The 10,195-nt window shown below is 43.8% G+C and overlaps 1 protein-coding gene and 1 long non-coding RNA gene across 2 annotated transcripts; one reads left to right on the top strand and one right to left on the bottom strand.

The window, feature by feature from the left end:
* Positions 1-2,108: 2,108 nt before the first annotated feature.
* On the top strand, positions 2,109-3,729 carry LOC136527137 (uncharacterized). Its single transcript, XR_010776688.1, has 3 exons — positions 2,109-2,840; positions 2,932-3,047; positions 3,587-3,729. It is a non-coding gene; the product is annotated as an uncharacterized lncRNA (long non-coding RNA).
* Positions 3,730-8,227: 4,498 nt separating this feature from the next.
* LOC136525667 (uncharacterized) lies at positions 8,228-8,743 on the bottom strand. The gene has a single exon (XM_066518578.1). It carries the CDS (start codon positions 8,741-8,743, stop codon positions 8,228-8,230), a length of 516 nt encoding a protein of 171 aa, XP_066374675.1.
* Between the last annotated feature and the right edge of the window lie 1,452 nt (positions 8,744-10,195).

The raw sequence follows: 10,195 nt of genomic DNA, 5'->3' as shown, positions 1-10,195 counted from the left end.
ATCCTGTGATTTGTGATTGTCTAGAGGTAGAAGAAGGCTGGAGGCTGGAGGTAGAAGAAGGGTGGAAGCTGTTGGATCTTATTTCTATGGTGCAAAAAAAAATCATATGTTTACATAAAACATATGGTTGTGTAGTAGACAGACTCGAAAGAAACACATAGAACCCACTAGCTAAACCCAACCAGTATTCTGCATCGGCCAGTGAAGTACCAACGAAATTTTATTTTATTATATTGTTTAGGCACCGGAGCAAGTAGTTGCTCCCCTCTTGATTTTTCTGGCACCGGTGAAAGCTGAAATCACTTTCTGCCGTGAGAACGAGTGACTCCCAAAATCTCTCTCTCCTCTACGAGCACCACTCAAGCCTAAAGATGGCAACGGGCAAAATGCCCGCGGATAGAGGTGTTGCATGCCCACGCCCACGACCAAAATTCCGTGCCCGTACCCGTGCCCGCCACCCGCCATGGGCACCATCCCATGCCCGCGCCCGCTATCCGCCGGCATGCCTTGCCCGCGGGCATGCCCGTGTGCCCGCAAGATCTAGAGGAGGGCGGTGACGGCAAGGACGACTGCAGGGCGGCGAGGACTATACAACAATAAATTTCCAATCGAGAAAGTAAAGTAGAAACAATTGTAGTTCCTATCTCAAAAAATCCAAATAAAAAAATGCAAAGCGGACAGCAGTGCTGTGCTGCTTTCCTCCAAGACTTCAATCCTCATCCTTTAGCCAATCACGGACCAGAGTTGAAGGACCAGCAGTTCTACGCTTCTTTTCTCCTTTAGCCAATCATGGACGAGTGTTCAAGGATGCATGCCTGCTGAATGCGTGACTGCAAGAGATAGGGAGTGCGGCTCTCGATCTGGAACGCATGCTGCATGCATGAGCATGACTGCAAGAGAAGGAAATGCGTCTCTCGATCTAGAACTTGCGAGCAAGAGGGACTGTGGGCGTGATGCTTCGGGACCGCGGAAGTGCGACGCGCAATCACGACTCGCTAAGCAGGCAGCGACGGCGGCTAGACAGGAGAGTGGGGAGTGGAGATATGTTGGGCAGTTAGGTTTAGCTTCTTTTATATGCGACTTTTGTGCTGGGCTTCAATGGGCCGTGAACAAGAATGTGGGCTGTTGGTTGCCAGCGTTGGGGATAACGGGTATGGCGGGTTTGTGGGTGCGGGTAGCACATTTTCTCGCCCGTAAGCTGATATCCGCCGGGTTTGGGGACGTACCCGTATTCGTGCCCGCGGGCAGACTCATACACCTGTATCCTTGCCCAGCGGGTCTCTTACCCACGGGCATGCGGATATTTTGTACCTGTTGCCATCTTAGTCAAGCCTCACGCTGTGGACTGTGGAGGGCCTAAAGGCCCAACAACCCTTGAGCTAGCCCACTCCTGGACGACCCATACATCTCACGTCGCAATCTCCCTCTCTCGACCTCCCCCAATTCCACAACTGTGTTTTTTATTGTAATAAGGTCCCATTTGGCAGAGCTTCACTTCACTAGTGAAGCCATTTTTTTTACTTCAGCTCCACGAACAGCTCCACCAGTGGAGCTGAAGCGGTTTTGGTAAACCATTTGGCAAAATGGCTTCCCTGTGAGAGCATGTTTTTAGGGGTCTGAATGAGGAGCCAGGAGAAGCCACTTTTTTTTTTCTCCATCCCACCCCAAATCACTGTGAGAGCATGTTTTAGGGGCTTCACTAGTGAAGCTATTTCACTTTACTCCGTTTGGCAGAAAATAGCTCCTGAAGCCGGTGAAGAAGCCCTGCTAAACGGGGCCTAAATTTCTGTAGGGGCGCAAGACCCTCCAGCATTCTCAAAAAAAAAAATCCACATCACGACATCGAGGCTAAGGGCGCCGGCGGCCTCCGCTGCGCTGCCCCAAGCATGCCACCGTCACACCCTAGCTGCTGATGCCCCTCTGTGTCCCTTCCAATGCTGGCCCGCTGTTGCCGCTAGCCTACGCGGCACAGCCGGCAGCAGCCGCCCCGGTGCCCCTCGCTGCCTGTTGTAGTGCAGCTGCTGCCGCCCCTAGCTGGTGCCTACCTGCAAATTGTTGCTGTGCTGTATGGAGGAGAGGGTGGGGGTGGGCCAGAGGGGAATGGCGGTGGTGAGCAGGAAGATATGTTCTGCTGAACCTAGATCTTTCGTATGCTTGAACTGTTCTGTTGAACCTATATGTTCATTGATTATGGTCCTACTTATCTATGTAATTCTCTGTTTACATGGTAATGTTGTATTTTATACGAGCAAGTTATTCTGTGTCAGGCGATGATGGCTTCTTGTTCTATTGTATTTCCTCTTATGATGGCTAGATGAATTGATTGATTTGTTTCAAATTTACCAGTTCGTTAGCTCTTGAATAGTTTAATCTTGGACTCTTATTCAGTTGGTATATGTTGAATTAATGAATTGTATTGGACTTAAGGTGCTATGGACCGCTACCTTCTAATAGAAGGTACTATCTTCAATTGATCTTTAAATTTGACTATTTATATGCGTCTGTGTTATATTATTAAAAATATGGTGTGCATATGTTGTCTCTCTTATTTCGTACTATTAGTTATGTGTGCACGGTCCGCCCCACCTAAAATTCTGGTTGAGCTCCGTCACCGATTGGCATTTCATTGAACACATCACACCTGCACATATCCTGCTTATCAGACTAGAACTGCTTGCTGTTTCATATGGAACATGTACATTAACTCTTGTGCGACTGAATTTGTTTTAACGGCCGGAATACTGCTGCAGGAGGAGGACTTGAAGCAGTTCAAGCAATGGGGAAGCAGCACACCGGGCCACCCAGAAAACTTGAGACTCCAGGAGTTGAAGTTACCTCTGGTCTGTTTTCTTCTCTACATAGCTAACACTTGCAAGTTTCCCAGCTGCACTGTAAAGCTTAAGTTTCGATTTCCATATGGTTGTTCCGCAGGACCTCTTGGTCAGGGTATCGCCATTGCAGTTGGGTTGGCACTTGCTGAGAAACATCCGTGCAGCTATTAAGGAAGCAAAGGTGGTCTGGTCACTAACAAACCCACCTTAATCAAGGTTGGTTTCTTTGGTATTTGCAATATTTTATGTTTTGTTTGCTGTCAGCGTGTCACTACTATGCAATGCACATTTCGAAATTGTCGCCCTCAAGATGGCGAAGATTCTGAAATATTCAGCTCATTTTTAATAAAATATTGTGCAGTAACTTGCATATTTCTAATTAATGTTATGGCAATTTATTACCATCCCTGATGATGGTCCGCCTCATAACATCATTGCTTGGTTAAGAGTTGTATCTGCTTGCTGCAAAATCATGTAGACAACTTTAACACACTGGATATTTTTATCAAGTATTTCAGCCTGCACGCTTACGCAAGTCTAAACTGGTAGACACCACTGTAGGATCGACCTTTAATTATTTGGTTATAAAATTCAATGTTCATGAATATCAAATTAAAAACATGTCTTAAAAACACTACTATTCAACATGGTATTTTAAATGAGAATATATCATAACTCTAAACTGAACAAATATCAAATTATAAGTTGTTTTAGCTTTTTTTAAGTATCTTATCCCGTCGTCATGTTCTATGCAGGTGGTGGGCAGCGGTGGCCTCGAACGTTCACCTTAGCTATGGAAGGCTCACACCACTTTAACAACTCCACGGTACCACCCTATCAGTTCATCAAGCCCCGTTTCACCGACCTACCCGTTGGTGAGAAGGTGCCGATTAGTCTCGTTGGCGGAGGCATTTGCCTGGTGGTAACGGTGCTCACGGCGCTAACTGTGCACTGTTACCACCGCCGGTGGGGCAACGCGCTTGCGCGCGATGCGGAGGCGGCGTGGGCGAGTAAGGTGGAGCTGTCAACTGCACAGCTTGTGTAGCTCGCCGCTTCCCAGGCGAGGACACACGAACTCGAGCAAGAGCTCGCCGCGGCACAGGCGCGGACGAGCACGCTCCAAGGTCAGATTGGCGAGCTGGAGCAGAGGTGCCACGGCTTCTATGACGAGCTCAGGCAGGAGAGGCAGAGGGCTAAGCAGGACAAGGATATGCTGAAGCAAGGTCAGCAGACATCCTATACGCCATGTACAAGGAGGCACTGAGAGAGGTTTGTTAGATTCTTAGGATCACTAGTAGATCTAGCGGGTGATTTCACTTGCATTTGGGATAAAGCAATCTAGAATATGTACTGGAGAAAGAGAGAGAAGAAAGGATGAGAGAGGGGAGGTGTTACCGACCATCGGTGGACTTGGCGGGGGAGGAAGCCATGGCGACGGTGATGGTGGCACAAAGTGTCGGTGAAGGGTAGCAGTGGCGTCCGGCGGCGGTGTGGACGTCGGGGTTGGTGCAGGGGCGGCGGTGAAGCTTCCTGTCGCTCATAGCGCACCCTCTCTAGATCGGATTAGGGTTGTTGGTGGGGTTGTGGCGGCGTCGGTGAACCTCATGTCGCGACCCCTGGCCCCCACCTCCTTTATATAGCGCTGCACGACGGGGGGCCACCAGCCATATGTGCGGCTTGGCGCCCCCGATCAGGGCGCGGGATCAAGGCCTGAGTCGGCCGTTGGGCCGACTCGGTGGAGATCAACCGAACATTCTCCCCCTTGATCTCACATTTTGTCTTAAACTTAAAATACTTATCTCTTTTCCCATTCCATCACAGATTAGCGCATAGAGTGTGCCTCGTCACAATAATTAGTACTATTGGATTAACAGCTATAATACACCTCTCTGTTTTGAAACAGATTCTCAGCTAGACCCTTATTGTCCAGGGATCATAGGCTTTCCCGTAAATCCATGCCGGCTAAGTGTTCTCTAAACACATTGGGCGGTAAGCCTTTAGTAAGCGAATCCGCAAGCATTCTCTTTGTACTTATATGCTCGAGACTAATAGAATGATCTCGGACTTTGTCTTTCACAACATAAAACTTTATGTCAATGTGTTTGGCAGCATCACTTGGCTTATTGTTGCAGTACAACTTGAGTGGTCTATGAATGTCGTCGACCACTTTCAACCCAGGCATAAATTTTTTTAGCCAGTTCACCTGCCTCGTGGGCTCATAACATGCTACAAACTCGGCATACATCGTGGACGATACCTTGACGGTTTGCTTGGAGCTTTTCCACGATATGGCTCCTCCTGTGAGAGTAAATACATAGCCTGATGTGGACTTTCTATCATCTACATCTCCCGCAAAATTTAAATATGAATACCTCTCTATATGAAGGGAATCAATTTTCTGCACGTTAGCATGAGGTCTTTTGTGCCTTGCACATAACACAAAGCTTTCTTTACCATTCTCCAGTGTTCTATTCCTGGATTACTCTGATATCTGCCAAGTATCCCGGTAACAAAAGCTAAGTCAGGGCGTGTACATACTTAAGCATAGTGTAAGCTTCCAACAGCTGAAACATATGGAACTACTTTCATTCGATCGATCTCATATTGATTCCTGGGACATTGTAATTCTCCAAAACTATCGCCCTTGACTATGGGAGTATGTGAGGGCTTACATGCATGCATAATGTATTTATTTAGAACCTTTTCAAAGTATGCCTTTTGCGATAATTCTAAAACTCCCTTTCTTCTATCTTAGTGAATCTCTATTCGTAAAACAAACGAAGCTTCACCGAGATCTTTCAGATCAAAATTTGAGGACAAGAACTTTTTCGTCTCCCGTAGTAAATTAACATCGCTACTAACGAGTAAGACACCATCCACATACAGGATTAGGAAAATGAATTTTTCATTTCTTTAACTTTGTATAAATGCAATTGTCATTCTCTTTAAACCCAAACTTTCTTATTATTCCATCAAACTTTAAATACCACTGTCTAGAGGTTTGTTTTAATCCGTAAATGGATTTCTTCAGGCGACATCCCATATGTTCTTTTCCTTTTATGACAAAACCTTTTGGTTGTGCCATATAAACATTTTCATCCAAATCCCCATTAAGGAAAGCCATTTTTACATCCATCTAATGTAATTCTAAATCGTAATGAGCCAATAACGCCATTATGATTCTAAAAAAATCCTTACATGAGACCGGAGAAAATGTCTCATTGTAATCTATTTCTTCTCTTTGCGTCAAACCTTTCGCCACAAGTCACGCTTTAAATCTTTTCACATTTCCATTGGAGTCATATTTAGTTTTGTAGATCCATTTACAGCCTACTATCTTGGCTCCTTTAGGAATTTTTTCTAAGTCCCAAACACCGTTGGTGCTCATTGATCTCATTTCATCTTGCATGGCTTCAAGCCACTTCGACGAGTGAGCGCTTCTCATGGCTTCTTCAAATGAAGTGGGATCACCCTCCATTTGAAATTCTTCTTCACCCTCCATTTGGAATTCTTCACTAGCATAGACTTCGTAGTCATCAGAAATGGCTGATTTTCTAGCTCTTTGAGACCTTCTGGGGCCCTCATTAGTTGTACTTTCCATGTGGGGCTGTTGTTGCTCTTCCTCATGTGCGACAACAGGCTCTATAGGATCCTAAAGGACAGGTTCCTCATGTTCATTTATTGTGGCCACGGGAGAATTAACAACAGGTGTTGCCACTACAGTGTCCGACACTGTTTGTGTTGCAGCAGCAGGTAGCGAGAAAAATGGCTCCTGAACTATCGGAGTGGGCACGTATATCCACTTCTCCTCATGGTCAATTTCTCGCGCTACCATGCTCCCCTGACCATCTCATCCTCTAAGAACACAACATGTCTTGTTTCTACAAATTTCGTATGTCTGTCAAGACAGTAGAAACGATAACCTTTTGACTTATCTGGATAGCCAATGAAATGACAGCTGACTGCCTTAGAGTCAAACTTCCTAATATTTAGGTTAAATACTTTAGCCTTAGCTGGGTAGCCCCACACACATAAGTGGTTAAGTGGGGGTTCCCTTCCTGGCCACAACTCATATGGTGTTTTGGGCACCGACTTGCTTGGTACTCGATTGAGAATATGAATGGTGGTTTTTAACGCCTCCATCCACAAACTTATCAATAAAGTGGAGTAGCTTATTATACTTCTCACCATATCCATTAAGGTACGGTTCCGTCTTTCAGCTACTCCATTCTGTTGAGGCTCGCCCAGTGTGGAGTATTGGGCAACTATGCCATTTTCCTGTAAGAACTTTGTAAAAGGTCCAGATATTTGGCCATATGGGGTATGTTGACCGTAGTACTCCCCCTACGGTCGGATCTTACTATCTTAATCTTTAAATTGTGTTAATTTTCTACTTCAGCTTTAAATATCTTAAATTTATCCAATACTTCTGATCTTTCTTTGATTGGATAAATATAGCCATAACGAGAATAATCATCTATGAATGTTATAAATGAATCATAACCATCCACACTTTTCACAGGGAAAGGACCACATATATCTGTGTGAATTATTTATAAAATTCTTGCGCTTTGTTTGACGTCTTTCTTTATTTTCATAACATACTTTTCTTTAATGCAATCAATGCAATGTTCTAAATCTAAAAATTCTAATGGCGGAAGAATTGATTTCTTAATCAATCGTTCTATTCTCCCCCTTGAAATATAGCCTAAACGACAGTGTCATAATTTCAATGATACATCATGAATTCTCTTTCGTTTATTACTTACATTCATAGACGAGGAGACATTCTCATTTATAGTGCTCACAATATTCATATTCTCACAAAGTGATAACAAATAAAGCTCGTCTTGTCGGAAGGCAAGACCAACACACTTATGATTAAACATAATCTTACATTGGCCATTACCAAAATGTCAATCAAATCCATCATCGTCTAAACGTGAAACACTTATTAAGTTTCTACGCAAAGAGGGTACATAAAGGATATCTATAAGATTAAGTACAAAGCCATCATTTAATTCTAATGGGAGTTCTCCAATGGCTTCAACTTCTGCTCTGACTCCATTTGCTACCTTAATGTGTCTTTCTCCTCTTTGCAGGGTCCTACTTGTATGGAATCCCTATAATGAATTTGTAACATGAATAGTTGCACCTGAATCAATTCACCAAGTAGATTTTGGATAACTTAAATACAAGGACTTATCTATAAATGTAATAATGTCCTCACCTTTTCTCATCAGGTGCTTCAGGAACTCTGGACAATCCTTCTGGTAGTGTCCTTTCTTCTTGCACCATTTGCAGGTATCCTTGTCTACTTGAACATTATTGAATTTCTGATGGTGATCATTCAGTGGGGCCTCTCCTTGTGGCTTGGAGGGGGAGCTATTGTCCCACTAAGGTTTCCCTTGTGGTTTAGTGTTCTTGTTGTTAAAGTTCTTTTTATTTTCCTTCACATGGTTGACGGAGTCACCATGTGAGCTCTTAAGCCTCTTCTCTTCTTGCACACACATGACAATGAGCTTCTCAATGTCCCACTTATCTGGTTGTAGGTTGTAATTAACGACAAAGGTTTCGTACTCTTTGGGCAAAGAAGCAAAAATCAAATAAATTAGGAACTCATTCTTGAGCCCCATGTCCATTGGCTGGAGCTTGGATACCGTGTTGCTCATTTTCAGTATGTGCTCTCTAATCCCTCCACCTGTGTATTTCTCACTGACTAACTTCTTAATAAGAGTGCTTGCATAAGCCTTTGAAGAGCCAGTAAACTGACTCTCCATCTTTAGATACTCAGTGGTGGTGGTACATTCTGGGTTTGATCCCCTTATTGGATCCTCGATGGAGCTCTTAATCACCATTAAACACTTGTGGTTTGAACTATCCCACTTCGCACGATCAAGGTCGTACTTCATTCTCACTGATGCATGGTCATACTGCCGAGTAGCGAAAGCTGCATTAGTCTCATTTTCGGCCCTCACCTGGTCCTCAGGCTCAGTGGGACACGAAGAGATAAGCGCTAGATCATTGTTGGACAGCGCAAGTGCTATCTCAAGCTTCTCTCGTCATACGTTATAGTTGTTTCCATTGAGAGGCGGAATGGACGAGATAAACATCAATGGGTTGTATCCTGAAAACAACATCAGAGAAAGTGAGAAAAATTTGATATAATAATTGCGTGCATTAATTTAACGTTGGTCAAAATTAAAACATACAATATGCTTCTACATTAACTTTACATCACCGTTTGGCAGAAATAGAACTAATGCATAAAACTCATTAATAAAAATTATAATGTTGCTATCATCAACTTTAGTTAAAAAATAGCAATATCATAAATACAACATTCTTCTACATTAATTCTACATCACCGTTGAGCAGAAATAGTATTAATGCATGGAAAACTCATGAATAAACTTATAATATTGTTATCATCAAAGTTGATCAGAAAAATAACAATATCATAATTTAACTTAGACAAATAGGACTACTACTCTAACTAAAATATTTTCCTTTGGTTCTAATTTAATTAGAGGATTAACATAGTCGTTGTAGCGGAAACATGAAAAAGCTTGAAAAATAATAATTCTTGATCAGAAGCATCTCAGCATACTCATCTACTATCTAAACAAATTATCCCGTTGGTTCAAATTTGAGTAGAGATTGAAAACTAGACAAAAATCATCAAAATTGCTTCTGAAAAAAATAAAATTAATTCATAAGCTTTACTGTTCATACGAGCTAGCAGTAACACAACACACGTCCCAGTAGCTAAAAAGCCCGCGGCTGGCGTGCTCCCCCGCGCCCAGGCCGCAACGTGGGCCTAGGCCTAAAGTGGCTCGGCCGCCGCCAGCCGTCAGATCCGATCCGACGGTCATTCGCGCTGCTCGGTGGAACAAAACCCGCCGCAGCCAGCCTCCTCCCCGAACCCTAAGTCATTTGTTTCTTCCCCTTCTCTCTCCACACCGCAGCCGAGTAAGAGCGAACGGCGGCGGCCACCGGTGGCAGCCAGAGGAAAGATGGGGCGCCACTGTAGGCCCCCTCTGTAGGCACTGAGAGGCTTTGGTTTATTTTTAGTTATGCATTGGATTTCTATGATAAACAAGATTAAACCAGAAAATATTTGGGTTAGTCTTTGAGAGGTCCCATTGGTCGAAATAGCTTCCTATGAGGTCTGCATTACTCTCTGTCAAACTTTTCTCTCATTGTGATAACCGAGGGTATGTATCATCATGTTTGTGTATGAAAATGGATAAGGAATTAAGGATAACTATATCGTAACTAATCTTTACAATGGCAGGTTGGTCATATTTTTAAAATTCTGGTTGAGCTCCAGCACCGCCGGTGGCGGAACAAGGGGGCCAAGA

This window comes from Miscanthus floridulus, chromosome 19 (genome assembly GCF_019320115.1).
Source record: "Miscanthus floridulus cultivar M001 chromosome 19, ASM1932011v1, whole genome shotgun sequence".
Taxonomy (NCBI): Eukaryota; Viridiplantae; Streptophyta; class Magnoliopsida; order Poales; family Poaceae; genus Miscanthus; species Miscanthus floridulus.
Note: the sequence above shows the minus strand (reverse complement) of the source record. Positions and strands in the feature narration are given on the sequence as shown.

What these genes read in the sequence shown, in the direction of transcription:
- LOC136525667 (XM_066518578.1), bottom strand. Translation starts at nt 8,743, where the DNA reads ATGAAGTACGACCTTGATCGTGCGAAGTGGGATAGTTCAAACCACAAG.